We start from the raw sequence: 18,128 nt of genomic DNA on the forward strand, positions 1-18,128 counted from the left end.
TGGTTAAGAGGAAATTCACACTTGGAACCACGTGGGGATTCATGTATGGTTCACTTGGTACCTGACCTGGGGTTCAGATGGGCCTCAGGTTTTTCCTGCTACATCCCTCTAATGGAACCATCCTCCAGTCTCCAACCAGCATTTAGAAATCTCACTTCCTCCTCCCTTTCCTTGACCCTTTTCTCTTCCCCAGCCCCTTGCCAGAAGAGCACCTTCAACCAACCACACTGTCCACATTTAAAGCCACCTTTCACAACCTAAAATTAACAGCCCCTCCTCCACTGCTTTTAGGGAAGCCGGTAAGGAGCTTCCAGATGTGCATGAGCTTCCAAAACACCAAATTGGAAACCCAGTGTGTGACTCGCTTGACTTTTTTGGTTATTAGTTTGTAAGGACCTTTTTCAAGTGACAGTTTGCGCTGTAAAAACAAAAATCACAGTGATGGAAGAAGATAGACTTGAGTAGGAAAAAAATTGAAGTCAGAATGGAATTTATTTCCACTGTGAATTTTATGGCTACCTATATTTACAGTTTTCATAGTTCCATTTTCAATTATTCTGTGTTCATTAGGATAACAAATTCATAAAGCATGTTCTCTCTGCTTGCCAGCGAGGGGCATAAAGTGCCGAACTACTCATCCTTTGTCACAACATGAATTGCTACAATGGAGGCATAATTGAAAATTCTTTTCCTGCCCATGGCTTCATTAATGCACCAGCAGCACCGTCCTTATTTAACACCTGCTGCCCTGGTTTCCCATATACTAACCCCTCAACACATATGACCACATGTAAGAGGTAAATATTCCTTACTTAGATGTGGAAGCTTTGAACTCAGGGTTATAGGAGGAAATTAATGTAGCCTAATCAAATCTTTCTAGAATAAGGCTGAAAATGTGAATTCCTTAAAAAAAAAAAAATAAGAAAAATAGTAAATCTCTCCCTTGGGGACTATAAAGCAAGCTCTTTCACAGGCCTTCAGTTTCCCAGTCCTTGTTGGTACAGAAGGTCATTTTAGGTGAATGAGACCTGTTTATTTTCATAGTCATGCTTTTACTTTACTGTGCAATTAGAAACATGTATCTAGCAAAATGGTAATTATACAAAGTTTCTCATTTTTAATGTAAGTAAAAAGTGAGCCAATTTAAAGAAAATATAAACTAAATAATAGTGTAGATAATATGCAGATATGGCAGAAAATTGTGAGGATGATGTGTCAATGAAACATGAGAATGTGGAAATCAAATACAGAGGTATGGCAAAAATTGCATAAATGTGCAAGAGGGTGATTTGGAAATAAAAGAGCTTGGAAATAGGGGAATATGAAAATCAGAAACGTATTTAAATTGTGTATTACAAACATGGATTTTTCTCTATTAAAATCTACTGTAGTGGTTCTCCACGTATCATCCACTAAGATACGCACCACGGCTCTCCCGTGTGCCACGTGTGATCGTGGGGATGCACGACTCCCCCACCTGATCTCTAGCTACCCTCCTCCCCACGACTCCAGGAAATATTTGGAAGATAAGCAAATTAGTAATACTAAGAATAAAATTTACTCCACTCATTTTTTTTAAAGTGATGCTTTATACATTTTATTTATTTATTTATTTATTTATTTATTTATTGGCCACATTGGGTCTTTGTTGCTGCGCGCAGGCTTTCTCTAGTTACAGAGAACGGGGGCTACTCTTCATTGTGGTGCATGGGCTTCTCATGGCAGTGGCTTCTCTTATTGTGGAGCTGGGGCTCTAGGCACCGGGGGCTTCAGTAGTTGTGGCTCACGGGCCCTACAGCGCAGATTCAGTAGTTGTGGTGCATGGGCTTAGTTGCTCCACGGCATGTGGGATCTTCACAGACCAGGGATCACACCCATGTCCCCTGCATTGGCAGGCAGATTCTTAACCACTGCGCTACCAGGAAAGTCCCTCTAATTCATTTTTTAAAGGAAATTATTTACGGATAGGTACTTTTTTTTTTTTTAATTAACTTAAAAAAAAAACCCCAAAACACCTTTTACTCACAAAGACTTTGCAGCACACCAGTGATGGATTGCCACGTGCCAGAGTATCAGTAGACCTGAGAAACAATGGTCTGACAACTGGTTTTGGTGTCACATATCATGTGTAGTGTTTCTTGTTGGTGAATCTGCGCGTTAGGGGCTGTTTTCCTTGTTTCCTCTGACCTAACAATATCCTCTTCTCTATTTAACACCTATAGGCTGTAGGGCGGGAACTGCTGCTCCATTTAATTGACTATCTCGTAACCAGTGATGGAAGAGACCCTGAAATCACAAATCTCATCAATAGTACCCGGATACACATCATGCCTTCAATGAACCCAGATGGATTCGAAGCTGTTCTAAAGCCTGACTGTTTTTACAACAAGGGAAGGTAAGGATGGGCTAGTCTATCTCTATTTAAAACACAATAAAACCATAAAAAGGCCCCCATCAGATCAGACCCCTTGGCCCTGTCAAGAGGAGTTAGGGAACCATCTCATAACCTGTGTCATGTCACTGCCGTGCTGGAAGCTCTTCAGGGCTGCCCGTTGCTTTGACCTTGAGAATAAAATCCTGAATAAGGCCGCTTTACTCCTGTGCCCCCCTCACTGCTCCGGCTTCATTGCCTCTCCCCTCATTCACCCTGCTACAGCCGCTCAGACCCCCCTATACCTCCTGCGACCCCCAGCTTCCTTTTCCCCTCTGGCATTTCCCACTCCTTCACCCCTCCCACTGCCTCAGCGGCATTTCCTCAAAGCCTCCTTCCCTAACCGCTCAGGTATTAGGTCCCCAGTTCTCCTCCTATCACCTGGCACTTTACCCTCCTGTCTCATTTCTTACGGAACATCTGCCTGAGGGCAGGAACCCTGCCCGTTGTGTTCATCGCTGCTAAATCCCAGGGCCTGGCCTAGTACCTCGCCCCTCAGTAAGCAGGTTGGTTCATTGAGCCAGCACGGGAACTCACCACAAAAAAGGAGTGTCTTGTAGTACTTCTGATTTAAAGTTTATTGTGTTTCAGGCGGCCTCAGGAAGTTTGGAATTTTTCGCATGTCTAATAAACATTGATATTGTGCAGTTAAAACTTTGTTTTTACCAAAGATTGATAAATCACCACTGGATTCCCTTCCACTTCTAAGTTTTGTAGCATATTTAAACATGGCCAGGCCCCTTTTCAGAAACACGTTTGTATAAAATAGTCTGTTCCTATTGTTTCTGTCATCAACTGCTATGGAACAAACTGCCCCAAAATTGAGGGACTTAACAACCAGCTTTTTATTTACTTTCCACTCTGTAAGTTAGGAATTTGGGCAGAGCGGGAATGGCTAATCTCTATGCCATGATGTCTGGGGTCTGGCTGGGACCATACGTTGCAAGTCTCAGTTCTGCTGTCGGCTGGGTTCCTCATTCTTCCATGTGGACGTGGCTAGCATTGGGGTCTCAGGGCTCCAAACGGGCGTGTTCCAAGAGCAAAAGCCCCGAAACGCAAACACTCATCAAACCTCCGCTTACATCTGAATCGCTACTGTCCCACTGGCAAGAACAAGTCACACGGGAGGGGACATGTTGTGTGAATGCCAGGTGTGATTCATTGGAGACTGCCAAGGCAGCCACCTGCCACCTCTGTGTTCATATTTGGAAAAACACCTGGAGCCCCAAGTGAAGGCCTGTACACTGCACAAATCTGCTCCCTCACACACCAATAGCAAACCCTAAAAAATTCTTTCTTTAAAGGGATAACAGTAACTTCTACGACCTGAACAGAAATTTCCCGGATGCTTTTGAATTTAATAATGTACCAAGGCAGCCTGAAACTGTGGCAGTCATGAAGTGGCTGAATACAGAAACATTTGTCCTTTCTGCAAACCTCCACGGTGGCGCCCTGGTGGCCAGTTACCCATTTGATAATGGCGTTCCAGGTAAGCAAACGTGGGCCCAGGTCTCGCTTTCTCAGTCCCGAGTGAAACTGCAGACCCTCTGCCCCTGAATGGGGACACAGCCGTCCTCTCCCCACTTAACTTCTCTGGCAGGGGTAGAAAGAGCCCCATTCTCTCGACCCTGAGCTATCCTTCCTACAGTTTATAAACAACAGGTGGGCAAGGTGGCTGAACTGACGACCCACAACGGGATTACTTGACATTCATCAGTGAAATAGTAAAATTGGGACTTAGATTAGCCCACAGGAGGCAACATGGCTAAAAATAAATACAACTAATTATATGAGTAATAATTCCAGACTCTTCTTAAAACTGTGGGATAAGGTATATAAGAACGACTTAAAATATTTGAGTGGCTTCATTTAATCCCTGCAATACCTAAGGAAAGGTTACTGACCTCCAGAAATCAGCAAGAGTGACTAAAAGGGTATTTAACATTTAAGCTGCCTGAGGAGGAGTTTAGACATGTACATGGTTATTTTGTGTGATATCGCCTCTGTATGTCCATTAAAAACTTGGAAGGAGAGTAGAGGGAGCATTCGTGGAAGTGGGTAGCGGATCTGTCTAGGAAATGAGAGCCTTTGTGTGCGACGTGGTCATGGATGTGCTAACGTGGTGTGTGCTTCCTCTGACTCTAACATCCGCTAAAAGGTCTTGATCTGTCTTTCATGTACAGCCACCGGGACATTATACTCTCGGAGCTTAACCCCTGATGACGATGTTTTTCAACATCTTGCACATACCTACGCTTCAAGAAATCCCGACATGAAGAGAAGAAATCCATGTAGAACTAAAATAGAGTTTCCTAGTGGAATTGTAAATGGATACTTTTGGTATCCACTTAAGGGTGAGTTTCTCCTCATTCTACTGTTCCCGTCGTTGCCTTCACCCAGAGGTGCCAGCTGGCTTTTGTTGACCCCCACAGTTGCTGAAAGTTAGTTAGGCACAGTGCAGTCCCTTCAGTCATGTCTCTGTCAGCGAATATCACAGAGCAGTGAAGGGAACTGATCGTTGGAGAGATGCTCAGACATGTTCCCCACTGCTAAAGCCTCCCGAGTTCAGACACTGCTTCAGCATTTACCCTGGAGCTGGGAACTGTGCCAAGAAAGATGAGCAGGTTTAAGCCCAAGTTTAATAGAGAAGAGCAACATGCAAATAAATGATTGTGATGGCAGTGTAATATCAATAAAAATAAAGGTTTAGAAAAGGTACAGTGTACCACAGGGGTGTAAAGCCAAAATACAGCAGGGAGCAGTGAAGACCTTGGAAAAAGGTCATGCTTACATCTCATCCGGTGGGGACAGCTGCTACTTAGATCCAGGTAATTACTGCCATGCAGCAGTGGGGGGGCAATATTGCCAGATCTTCCGCATTTCCATGAAGTCTCCTGAGTTTAAAGCCACTTTTCAGGCTAAACAAAAGAGCCCTCTAGTTTTCCCACCCTGGAATAGGATGGCCAGGTGAGGGAGGAAGTGAGGAGCTTCCCATGTAGGGAACGTGGCAAGGGGGTGTTCCTGTCAGAAGGAATAATATAAGCAGAAGCCCAGGGGTGTCAGAGCCTTAGTCTGGAAATTGAGAGAGAATAGGAGGGAACCTAGGATGGAAGGGTAAGAGGGGAGACAGTGGGCCGGAACCAGGTTCCCACTTTTCCACTGGAAAGTGCCCCCTTCCAGACTGGTCAGCTGAGCCTGCCGATAGCAAGCTGCAGCCTACATTTCTGCATACAGGTCACTTCCTCAGTTGTCACTTAGGATGCACAGGCTACCAAGTAGTCTTGCACAAGCTGGGACTTTTGTGTCTGGGCAGGTCTCTGCCAACTTTCCAGGTAATATAAATAAGCATAGACCACAACTGATAGGCAGCAGGGCCAGCCAGATGCCACAACATCCCAAACTCCTCTCCAAGAGACAGCCTCCCCACCCCCACCTCAGGGCTGCAGCCTAGTCCCCACTCACTACTCTTCACTGGAAGGAAAGGGCCCCCTCCTGCCCAGTGGCAGCACTGTCCTTCATGTGCACTGTAACTTTCAAGACAGAGCCCGATGTATGGGAGATTAACTAGGAACCCAATTTTGCTGTTGGGAGTTGTTCCCAAGTGTGCCTGTGGGTAAGCTGTGTATCTTTCTGAAAAAAAAAGATAGTAGAGCCAGCTACTTTGAGGAGCTTAGAACAGAGCATTTTGGCTCAGCCTGGAGGTTTTGTTGGCCAGGCCTGACTGGCCTTATCCAGAGCAGCATATACTCTCCACACTTGGCATTCTCCATCCAGCATGCTTTGCACAACTGTTTTGCACACCTGTTTTGCCATTTAACTTCTTTCTACCTGAGACACAGCCATCCAGCCAACAGCTTTTGTTTTGTTTCATTTTTCTCTTCCTTTTTTCCTTCTTCTATTTCTTGGTGGAAATGAGGTCAGAGAGAAATACAAAACTCATAAGTAAAGGAAAAGAAAGGACAGAGTAATTCTTCCTGGATAAAATTTGGACGTACATAGATATTACTCAATATCTATATAATATTTTGACCATTTTCTGACTGTAACTTTTTTTCCCTTCGTTACTTCGCAAATACCCTGATGAAATTGAGAATACACATTTCACTGGGCAGATATCAAGTATGACAAATTAAAATCTGGCAGAGACCACTTCCTTCAAGGTTACCATATTTCATCAAATCCAAGATGCCACGGATTGTAAAATACTTCCCACCAAGAAAGAAGAACGTTTCCAGCCAAACTAATAACACTGATGATGTTTTTCAGCCATCAAATTTAAGATACTTCCCAATTCAGAGATTTTAAAATATGAAAAGTTTTGCATCTTAGAAAATAAAAAATACAGTTATAACCCTTTGAAAATAAGGTGTTGAGATGTAAGAACTAGAAAGCGAGCATGGGTAGTAGTAACCCCAGAAGCAACAGGGTCCTGGGTCTCCCTCTGCTCCCCAAGAATCAGCATGGCATCCTTTCATCCCCAGATGCAATGTGGTGTGAGAGAGCATGGGGGCTCTAGGAAGGTGGCCTGCACTCCAGCCTCAGCCATTCAGTGGCAGGAATCCCTGGGCACATGGTCTACCATTTGTGATTGTTTCCTCATCAGTAAAATACGAGTGATGATTACCGTGAGGATTAAGTGAGTTGATAGTGAAGCTCATCACACAGTACCTAGCAAGAGCGAACACTCAGTAAACATCGGCCGTTATTATTCCTCCACGCTCATATACTTAGCTTTATAGAATAAATGTGTTTATGGTTTGTAGAAATAATTTAAAAGAAATCTCACTCCAGTTTATATCTGTTTAAAATGTAGTCTAGGAAAGAAATGTAATTTGAAGAAGAATCCTTTTCGTTTGTAATTATGATTTTCAAAAAGGACCCTTCCCCTACCGCTCATTTAATTTTGATGCACAGCTTAACATCAGTCAGCTCTGATTCAGTTACCCATATGGGAATATTTAAGATTTCTTGGTCATGCCTGGATAATAAAATGTCAAGCTCTAATTGTACATGCTAATATGTCAAATTCATCTTTTCCTGTTTATATGTACTTTCATTGCAACTGTCTGATTCACCTGTCCCCAGGGTACGTGATACTTGGCTTCACTCCAATTTCAGACCTTAAAAAAAATTAAATATGCTTGTGTTTAGGTGGGATGCAAGATTACAACTACATCTGGGCCCAGTGTTTTGAAATTACGTTGGAGCTGTCATGCTGTAAATATCCTCGCAAGGAGAAGCTTCCAAGCTTCTGGAACGATAACAAAGACTCGTTGATTGAATATATAAAACAGGTGCACATAGGTTTGTAAGATTTTCTTATTAATTCCTGTTAACACAAAATATAGCATCTGGCAAAACCTTTGGGGTTGAGAAAATGCAAGCCCCTATTTATATTTTATAGGTACAGCCTCATTTTAGAACAAATGGTTCAGAATTCTCTCTGCGTGAACATCTGCAGCATGTGAGAAATGCAGCACCCATCAGTTCATGTAAGAGAAAGCATGGTGTGTGTTACTTTAATATGGCGGTATAAAATCCAGGGTACTTACAATTTTACGTGTTGAATGACCTGGGAATCTGGCAAAAGATCAGGAAAACAGGCTGTTACTCCATTACATCACCACCCATTTAGAAAAAAGCCAAGTTTGCTTGTCACTTGCCATATAATATCACAGACCCAGAGAACGTTGGACATACCGTTTTGCATTTTTTGTAGAACTGGGGTGATGACCTAGCACCGTCAGCTTCAACCCCTCCCACCCCTCAACTCTGCCAAATGACCAGGCACTGGGAGTCTTTGCAGCCTGTTTTTTGATGGCTGTCTGGCCTTTATCACAGATGAGGAGACTTAATGTGACAAGAATGGTCATTCTCAAACATGTGCAGCAGACTCACCAGGAGGGTCTGTTAAAACATAGATTGCCAGGCCCCATCCCCAGAGTTTGATTTAGTGGGTCTGGGATGATTGACGTCTTCCCCGCTGATGCTGACGCTGCTGGTCCAGGGACTGCACTTCAAAACTCACTGCACTCGAGCAACACACTGCTTGTGATGATGGAATCGTGGGCAGGGTGTGGGAGGCTCTTCTGCATTTTTCTCCATTCAGAAAGGTATCAGGAATGGGAGCAACAGTTATGCTAACCACATCAAGCCAAAGTGGAGGGTGTGTGTTTGTGTTGAAGAGGTTTGCATCATGGGCCTGCTACATAATTGCATAATTCCTGGATTTTCTGCAGGCTTCGCACCAAAGCTTTCCACCTGCTAAAAAGAGATGGATACAGCTGAGGCAGGGAAAAGTCAGAAGCAGAGGGGGTACAGGGCTGAGGGGCTACAAGGACAATTAGGAGCTTCCCTTGGCCACATATCCCTGACGTGGATATTCCTTCCCCCTTTCATACTTGACCTCCAACCTCTTGCCACCCCCACAAGTACAGAAAGATTATTTTTGAACTGGCAGGGCTGCATCTAACTGGCTGAGACATTTATGGGCCAGGTTGATGGGGCAGATTATAAAGTGTCATCTTTCTTTTTCACCAGCATCTTAATAATGTTTATTAACCTTATTATTGGGTCTTTCTCCTTTTTCATTATGTCACCAGACTTTGTATTCTGATGTTTCTCCACTTTTCTCACAAGGCACATTTCTGCTTTTACTGTATTTCTACCTATATCAATCTTTTAGTGTGTACTCTGTTCTTTTCTAAGATTTCTCCTTCAGAAGCATCAACATGGGAGTGCAACTGATGAAGTACGCTCCACAAACTGCACTGCTATGTTTGGTATTTCAGTCTAACTGGAAAGGTTATTTACTGAGCACTGAATTAAGGTGGGCTCTGAAGTATTGTGCTAGAATAATATTGCCAGCAAAGGACCTTTGTAAACTGCTAAATAACACAGAGTTATAACAAGTTAACCATTGTTATTATTAATTTAAAGGGCTTACGAGTCCATTTCACTAGGTTTTATAAAGAATATTCATCTATCTGCCTGTCCCTTTAATCAGATGTGCATCTGAATAACGCATCAACCCTGCCGCCTTGTGGTTTAAGACAGGCGTTTTTTGTTTTGTTTTTTTTTGTTTTCTAGTTTAATGAAACCCTATTTCCAAACACTGATATAGCGTGGTTACTGTTACTTGATAGAGAGGTTGTCTCCTTATTGGTGCCCAATAGGAAGTCAAAGAGTATCTCTGATTGTGGATAATGGAAGCAAATATCTCTTTACTGCTATTACTCTGGCTTAAGAAAAAAAATTTTTTTATTAATTAATTTACCTGGTTGCACTGGGTCTTAGTTGTGGCAGGCAGGCTTCTTCGCTGCGGCATGCAAACTCAATTGCAGCATGCATGCAGGATCTAGTTCCCTGACCAGGGATTGAACCCGGGCCCCCTGCATTGGGAGCTCAGAGTCTTAACCACTGCACCACCAAGGAAGTCCCTAAGAAAATTATTGATGTTTGTCAAGCTGCATCACATTCACTGGTTCAGTTTTACCACTTGCTAAGATGCTAAGATGGTCTCGGAGATTTCCAGATGGGTCAAAGTCTCTGGCCTACCTTGTCTGGGAAGGAAAGCCTCCTGCACTAATGGAAGGGCCTGGTCTAGAGGGCAGGAGCCTGGGTGAGGCCTAAGCAGTTCTGTCATCTGCCTTTGTGAAACCTTGCAAGCTGCTTGTGTCAACTGGTTTTAGTCAACTGATAGCTGGGAGTAATAGCATATGCCTTGCCTCACCCCAGCTTGTTCTAAGGCTCTGATGGGGTCATTCTTTCAATTAAATCTCATTGCCAACCTCAGTATAAACTCAGGCCCTTTGGTACTGTGCTGTCATGCTTGGAGGGTTGACTAGGCTTGGGTCGGGATAAGGGTAAGGCAGACATTAAGGCAAGTCTGAATTCTAGGGACCTGGAATGTCCTGCTTATTCCCTCTCCAGGGAGAAGCAAAGATGAGCAAGACATGATATTATCTGCTGCTGTTCTCTCCCCTGAACTCCTCAGAGCAGATCTGAACCCAGAGGTTTCACAGCACCCAGAAACCTAAGTAACCTGGGCCTGAGAAAATCTGGTATGTGCTGAGTTCCAGAAGCCTGTGAGACACACATACACATCTGTCATCAGATCCAGAGTAGTGGCAGCTGTGATCATTAGGTGGGGAGTGGGAGTGAACAGTCTCCCAAGTACCACCGGCTCAGACTCTGTGCTGTGGCCAGTTCTTGCCCAGCATGGGCTTTTCATCCACGGAGCTTGATATATCCCCAAGGGAAGGAGAGCTTTACATTCTCTCCCTCATTTCCAGACGTGGCCATAAAATTTAAGTCTCAGCTTTTATTCTTTGTTTATTATCTGAACTTTTTTCAAAATTTTGCTTTTTGTTCTCCTGATGTCATAGTGCCGGCTGTCTCTGCATCTCTTTGGATCTACTGGTCTTTTTTCAGTTTTTGATTTCAGCATATAGAAATAAATCATCTCTTTTGGTAAAACAATCACTTCCCTCTAAGTAAAAAGTTTGGTGGTGTGTTGACAGAATATTGAAAAGACTATAAGATCCAAAGACAGCTTACATTTGGCTGGTAGTATGGGATTATCCTCTAATAGAAATTGTGTATTTAAGCATGGTCTGTGTTTGTTCAGTAACAGAGTGATACTCCAATATTCCCAGCTTGAACAATTGTCTCTAGGTTTGGGTAAGGGCCATACAGAAATGAATCTATTTTTTTTTTATTTACAAGTTGTCTTAATTTCTGCTGTATAGCAAAGTGATTCAGATATATATATACACATATATATGTATACATATACATACTTTTTCATATTCTTTTCTATTATGGTTTATCACAGGGTATTCAATATAATTCCCTGTGCTATACAGTAGGACCTTGTTGTTTATCCGTTCTCTACATAATAGTGTGCATCTGCTAATCCCAAACCCCAATCCATCCCTCTCCCACTCCCCTTCCCCCTTGGCAACCACAAGTCTATTCTCTATGTCTGTGAATCTGTTTCTGTTTCATAGATAAGTTCATTTGTGGCATATTTTAGATTCCACATATAAGTGATATCATATGGTATTTGTCTTTCTCTTTCTGACATTTCACTTAATATGATAATCTCTAGGCACATCCATGTTGCTGCACATGGCATCATTTCATTCTTTTTATGGCTGAGTAGTATTCCATTGTATGTATGTACCACATCTTCTTTATCCGTTCATTTTGTCAATGGACATTTAGGTTGTTTCCATGTCTTGGCCTTTGTGAGTAGTGCTGCTATGAACATAGGGGTGCATGTATCTTTTTGAATTATTGTTTTGTCCAGATATATGCCCAGGAGTGGGGTTGCTGGATCATATGGTAAATCTATTTTTAGTTTCTTGAGGGATCTCTATACTGTTTTCCATAGTGGCTGCACCAGTTTACATTCCCACCAACAGTGTAGGAAAGTTCCCTTTTCTTCACACCCTCTCCAGCATTTGTTATTTGTAGACTTTCTAATCATGGCCATTCTGAACAGTGTGAGATGGTACCTCATTGTAGTTTTGATTTGCATTTCTCTAGTAATTAGTGATGTTGAGCATCTTTTCATGTGCCTGTTGGCCATCTGTATGTCTCCTTTGGAGAACTGTCTACTTAGTTCTTCTGCCCATTTATCAATTGGGTTTTAGTTTTGTTTTTTGTTTTTGAGTTGTATGAGCTGTTTGTATTATTTTGGAGATTAATCCCTTGTCAGCTGCGTCATTTGTAAATATTTTCTCCCAGTCCATAGGTAGTCTTTTCATTTTGTTTATGGTTTCCTTTGCTATGCAAAAGCTTGTAAGTTTGATTAGGTCCAATTTGTTTATTTTTATTTCTATTGCCTTGGGAGACTGACCTAAGAAAACACTGCTATGATTTATGTCAGAGAATGTTTTGCCTATGTTCTCTTCTAGGAGTTTTATGGTATCATGTCTTATATTTACGTCTTTAAGCCATTTTGAGCTTATTTTTGTCTATGGTGTAAGGGTGTGTTCTAACTTCCTTAATTTACATGCAGCTGTCCGGCTTTCCCAATACCACTTGCTGAAGAGACTCTTTTTGCCATTGTATATTCTTGCCTCCTTTGTCAAAGATTAATTGACTGCAGGTGTGTGGGTTTATTTCTGGGCTCTCTATTCTGTTCCATCGATCCACATCTATTTTTGTGCCAGTACCATGCTGTTTTTTTGTTGTTGTTTTGTTTTGTTTTAAATAAATTTATTTATTTATTTATTTATTGGCTGCATTGGGTCTTCTTTGCTGTGCGTGGGCTTTCTCTAGTTGTGGAGAATGGGGGCTCTTCATTTTGGTGCACAGGCTTCTCATTGCAGTGGCTTCTCTTGTTACGGAACATGGGCTCTAGGCACATGGGCTTCAGTAGTTATCACACATGGGCTCAATAGTTGTGGCTCATGGGCTCTAGAGCGCAGGCTCAGTAGTTGTGGCTCACAGCTTTAGTTGCTCCACAGCATGTGGGATCTTCCCAGACCAGGGCTCAAACCCGTGTCCCCTGCATTGGCAGACAGATTCTTAACCACTGTGCTACCAGGAAAGCCCAGTACCATGCTGTTTTGATTACTGTTTGCTAAATTTTTTTAAGGTACCATGACATTTTTTTTCTTGGTGTCTTCTGCCTTAGCATCCTGAATTTTATTTCAGCATTATCTTAGATGTTAAAGGATGGTGTAAAATGAATTTCAAAGATAGCTTAATTTTTTATGAGTTTGGGTTTGGTTTTGATTTGGTTGATTTTGAAGAAGACAATGAAAAATATAAAAGATGCCAACACACATACCGCCAGTACTACAAGCTCTCTTGCTCAAATGCACAGGTTTTCTAAGTGGCAGGAAGACTGTAAGCTAGTTCAGAGACCTAAGAAAGGAAGAAATAAGCATAGCTTCTTCCATCACATATTCTTGCTCTTGGAGAACAAAGCTGAATTGAGATCCCAGCAACTTACCCAATATTTCTGTCTCAACTTCAAACTTATATAGCTATAGTCTTTATATTCCTTTGTATCATTTTTCTTATCCAAATAGGAAGAGAAGGATTAAGAAAGGGATTATTATTTGTCGAGTCTTCTGTTCTATTACTTGTGTTTGATCTCCACAACAATCCTGGAAGGTATACATATCACCCCTATTTTATAGGTGATGAAATTGAGACTTGGGAACATTTAGTGAGTTGAAAGCTGGCATTCTAGCGTATCACAGGACTTCCTAAGAAGGACATAATGGAAATCTCTCTTCAAAAAAGAATGCCACTCACGGCAAGAATAAAGATGCAGATGTAGAGAATGCACTTCAGGACCGGTGGGGGGGGGGGGGGGGAGGTAGGGGTGCAGTTGCAAAGGGGAAGCTGGGACAAAGTGAGAGAGTAGCATTGACATATATACACTACCAAATGTAAAATAAATAGCTAGTGGAAAGCTGCTGCATAACAGGGAGATCAACTAGATGATGGGTGATGACTTAGAGGGTGGGAAGAAGTCATTGGAGGGAGGGGATATTGGGATATATGTATAAATACAGCTGATTCACTTTGTTGTACAGCAGAAATGGGCACAACAGTGTAAAGCAATTATATTCCAATAAAGAGCTTAAAAAAATGAAATTCCCTGCTTTGAAAAAAAAAAGAGAATGCCACTATATGTATAAAATAGATAGCTAATAAGAACCTACTGTATAGCACAGGGAACTCCACTTCTCTGTATAGTAGAAACTACCACAACATTGTAAAACAACTATACCTCAATTAAAAAAAAATCCCTGCATTGACCAGGGTTTTATTTTTTTTCTTTTTTTAGATTTATTTATTCATTTATTGGCTGTGTTGGGTCTCTGTTGCTGTGCGAGGGCTTTCTCTAGTTGCAGCAAGTGGGGACTTCTCTTCGTTGCGGCGCACAGGCTTCTCATTGCAGTGGCTTCTCTTGTTGCGGAGCACAGGCTCTAGGCATGGGGGCTTCAGTAGTTGTGGCTCACAGGCTCTAGAGCACAGGCTCAGTAGTTGTGGTGCACAGGCTTAGTTGCTCCGTGGCATGTGGGATCTTCCTGGACAGGGATCAAACCTGTGTCCCCTGCATTGGCAGGCAGATTCTTAACCACTGTGCCACCAGAGAGGTCCTGACAAGGGTTTTAGAAGTTTAAAAAAAAAAAAAGAAAAAAAAGAATGCCACTGAAATTCAATGAATAAAGGCAAAATTAGGTTACTAAATTATGACTGACATTTATGGTTGGGTACTACTGAAGATTAAAAGGTACATATGACTCTTGAACAACGTGGGTGTGAACTGTGTAGATACACTTATATGTGTCTGTGGGGGGACTGGTTTTTGTTTCGTTTTTTCACTAAATATGTACTACAGTAATGCACAATCCATGGTTGTTTGAATCTACCAGCACAGAGAGGGCCAACTATAAAGCTATATGTGGATTTTCAACTTGTGGAGGGTCAACGTCCCTAACCTTTGCATTATTCAAAGGCCAACTACAGTAGGAATAAATATAAATGGAACCCATTTTTTTAAAAAGGCAAAAGAGGAACAAATTAAAACGGAGGTTTTACGTAGTTGACCTGTATTGAAAAAGTGAGAAGGCAATGTGAAATTTAATAATTCCTTCTCTCAAGGAAAATAATGGAGTCAAGAATTATGGAAAAATTGGGACTTCCCTGGTGGTCCACTGGTTAAGAATCTACCTTACAATGCAAGGGATGCAGGTTCCATCCCTGGTCAAGGAACTAAGATCCCACATGCCGTGGGGCAACTAAGCCTAAGAGCCACAACTAGAGAGCCTGTGTGCCGCAACTACAGAGGCCACACACCACAACTAGAGAGAAGCCCATGCGCTGCAACAAAGGGCCTGCGCACCACAGCAAAAGATCCTGCATGCCACAACGAAGATCCTGTGTGCCACAACTAAGACCCAATGCAACCATAAATAAATCAATTAATATTTTTTTTTAAAGAATTAGGAAAAAGTTAAAAACTTGGGTCAGATAGAACTTAATGTTCAAGGTAAAAATTTTGTTGGTAAATGTCAAAATTTCTACCTTTTTCTGAAGGAAACTATTTAATGTGTGCCTCATATTTTTCTGCCCTGGTAAATAATTAGTAAGTATTACTGTTTGGGGACATTTCAGGGAACTTTTTTCATTGTGGCCTCTTCGTTCTCATTTATGTCATTAGGGTAATGTGACTTGTCACTAAAGTGAACAAACTGGAATGGGAAAATAGGATTTAAAATGAGAGGAGTCTTAAAATATAAATGGCCTTTTATTAACTGTATTCTTGAAATTTCAAAGTGAGGGGTATGGCATCGGGTACAGTGTGGGCTCTGAAGACTAGCACAGATTTACAGCCAGTCTGTGCATCTTTGTTGGTTATGTGAGATTGAGAACTTTATTTAATAATCCAAAGCCTTAGTTTCCTCATAAGTAAAATTGTGATAATAACATTGCCTACCTCATAGAGTGCATGTGAAGATTCAGTGAGAAAATGCACATTAAGCACTTAGCAGAGAGCTTGAAATATACTAACTGCTCAATAAATGTTTGCTCCCATTATTAGTAATAAGACTCCCACAATCAATTCCATGCTTCCAAGCAACCCTGTGATTATAATTTTGTTTCCCAAAAAGTTTGCCTGACCATGAGACAAAACTACTGAATCTCTTACATAGATAAATGTCAATTTACAATAAGATACTTTTGAGCTTTATTTAGGATTTTATGGAACTCACCTATTGCAACGTGTAGTACAGTTTGGTGACTGAGTAAACAACTTGGAAATGGTAGGAGCAGATTTAGATTGCTATCTATGTTCTCCCGTTTTGATAATATGCTATAAATGAAATATTCAACAACAACAAATTTAACCTATAAATCAGGTTGGTAGGTTGACTGTATTTTAAGTTATATCAAAATAATGTTCATTGCAGCACTGTTTACAATAGCCAACATATGGAAGCAACCTAAATGTCCATTGACAGAGGAATGCATAAAGAAGATGTGGTACATATATGCAGTGGAATATTACTCAGCCATTAAAAGGAATGGAGTAATGCCATTTGCAGCAACATGGATGAACCTAGAGACTGTCATACTGAGTGAAGTAAGTCAGACAGAGAAAGGCAAATATTGTATGATATTGCTTATATGTGGAATCTAAAAAGAAATGATACAGATGAACTTATTTACAAAACAGAAACAGACTCACTGACTTAGAGAACAAACTTATGGTTACCAGGGGAGAAGGTGGCAGAGGGATAGTTAGGGAGTTTGGGGTTGACATATATATACACACTGCTATATTTTAAATGGATAACCAACAAGGACCTACTGTACAGCACAGGGAACTCTGCTCAATGTTATGTGGCAGCCTGAATGGGAGAGAAGTTTGGGGGAAAATGGATACATTTATATGTATTGCTGAGTCACTTTGCTATGCACCTAAAACTAGCACAACATTGTTAATTGGCTATACTCCAGTGTAAAATTAAAAGTTAAAAAAAAAACAGTTTAACAAGTTCTGATTCAAGATGGCAACACAGAAGGATCCTGAACTCACCTTCTCCCATGGACACACCAAATCCACAACTGCATATGGAACAATTTTCTCTGAAGGAAACCTAAAAACTGCTTGAGTGACTTCTACACAAGAAAAAACCCACATGGAAATGGGTGGGAGAAGCTGAGACACAGCCTGGCCATAAACCCATCTCTGGCACAGCAACCCAAAATCAGGAAGGAACTCACAACTCTAAGCTTCTCCCTGAGGAGCAAATGGTTTGAATCACACATCTGGCACCCCAACTTTTAAAACATGCACCCAGGAGACAAGCCTACAAAACATGTAGATTTGTTTGTTTGTTTGTTTGGGGGGGGCTCTGTTTGCTTAGGTTTTTAAATAACAGTGAATTATTTTTCATGCTAAATCTTTTATTAGCTTCTTTTTTTAATTTTTTATTTTATATTGGAGTATAGTTGATTAACAATATTGTGCTAGTTTCAGGTGTACAGCAAAGTAATTCAGTTCTACATACACATGTATCTATTCTTTTTCAAATTCTGTTCCCATCATAGAGTATTGAGCAGAGTTCCCTATGCTATACAGTAGGTCCTTGTTGGTTATCTGTTTTAAATATAGCAGTGTGTACATTTCAATCCCAAACTCCCAATCTATCCCTCCCCTCCACTCTTCCCCCCTGGTAACCATAAGTTTGTTCTCTAAGTCTGTGAGTCTGTTTCTGTTTTGTAAATAAGTTCATTTGTATCATTTTTTTTTGTATTCTTCATATAAGTGATATATGATATTTGCCTTTCTCTTTTGACTTACTTCACTTACTGTGATAATATCCAGGTCCATCCATTTTGCTGCAAATGGCATTATTTCATTCTTTCTAATGGCTTAGTAACATTCCATTGTATGGTATGTACCACATCTTCTTTATCCACTCCTCTGTCGATGGACATTTAGGTTGCTTCCATATGTTCGCTATTGTCAACAGCACTGCAATGAACATTGGGGTGCATGTATTCTTTCAAACCATGTTTTTCTCTGCATATATGCCCAGGAGTGGGATTGTTGGATCATATGGTGGCTCTATTTTTAGTTTCTTAAGGAACCTCCATACTGTTCTGCATAGTGGCTATACCAATTTACATTCCCACCAACAGTGTAGGAGGGTTC

The 18,128-nt window shown here is 41.3% G+C and overlaps 1 protein-coding gene across 7 annotated transcripts in view; it reads left to right on the plus strand.

Annotated features, from left to right (window-relative positions):
- The window catches only part of CPM (carboxypeptidase M), a 96,402-nt gene that overhangs the window by 42,702 nt on the left and 35,572 nt on the right, over positions 1-18,128 (plus strand). For all 7 annotated transcript variants that reach the window (XM_057741074.1, XM_057741070.1, XM_057741073.1 and 4 more), the window contains 4 exons: positions 2,223-2,395; positions 3,736-3,920; positions 4,615-4,785; positions 7,583-7,735. In XM_057741074.1, the coding sequence (XP_057597057.1) occupies positions 2,223-2,395; positions 3,736-3,920; positions 4,615-4,785; positions 7,583-7,735 (682 nt within the window). The remainder of the gene's footprint in view (positions 1-2,222; positions 2,396-3,735; positions 3,921-4,614; positions 4,786-7,582; positions 7,736-18,128) is intronic.

Source organism: Hippopotamus amphibius, chromosome 7, assembly GCF_030028045.1.
Source record: "Hippopotamus amphibius kiboko isolate mHipAmp2 chromosome 7, mHipAmp2.hap2, whole genome shotgun sequence".
NCBI lineage: Eukaryota > Metazoa > Chordata > Mammalia > Artiodactyla > Hippopotamidae > Hippopotamus > Hippopotamus amphibius.